Below are 408 nucleotides of genomic sequence, written 5' to 3' on the forward strand. Positions count from 1 at the left end.
TCAAGTCTGAGCCCCGATCTCCCAACTCGACCCATGACCCCTGAAAGACGAGGCTCCCACACGTGGCGAACACGCGGAAAGAGGGAGAATCCGGACTCAAAAGCGCGACCGAAGACTCGCACAAAAGAGAAACCCTACGGATGTCAGGAGTGTGGCAAGGCCTTCAGCCACAGCTCTGCCCTCATCGAACACCTTCGAACGCACACAGGAGAGCGACCTTACGAATGTCACCAATGTGAAAAAAGGTTCCGCAACAGCTTGGCCCTCGCCAAACACCAGAAAATCCACACTGGCGAGAAACCCTACAGGTGCGCGCAGTGCGGCAGGACCTTCAGCCACAACTCATCACTCAGCCACCATAAGCGGACGCACTCGGGAGAGAGGCCTTACGAGTGCAGTCAGTGCGGG

At 57.4% G+C, this 408-nt stretch overlaps 1 protein-coding gene across 2 annotated transcripts in view; it reads left to right on the forward strand.

Annotated features, from left to right (window-relative positions):
- The window catches only part of LOC105308642 (zinc finger protein 135-like), a 10,264-nt gene that overhangs the window by 7,017 nt on the left and 2,839 nt on the right, over nt 1–408 (forward strand). Inside the window, exon 7 of one of the 2 annotated variants that reach the window (XM_023525704.1) lies at nt 6–62. In XM_023525704.1, the coding sequence (XP_023381472.1) occupies nt 6–62 (57 nt within the window). Of the gene's footprint in view, nt 1–5; nt 398–408 lie in introns of those variants that run through there. The other variant, XM_023525705.1, reaches the window with a different exon arrangement.

The sequence above is a fragment of the Pteropus vampyrus genome, unplaced genomic scaffold (genome assembly GCF_000151845.1).
Source record: "Pteropus vampyrus isolate Shadow unplaced genomic scaffold, Pvam_2.0 Scaffold602, whole genome shotgun sequence".
NCBI classification, from domain to species: domain Eukaryota; kingdom Metazoa; phylum Chordata; class Mammalia; order Chiroptera; family Pteropodidae; genus Pteropus; species Pteropus vampyrus.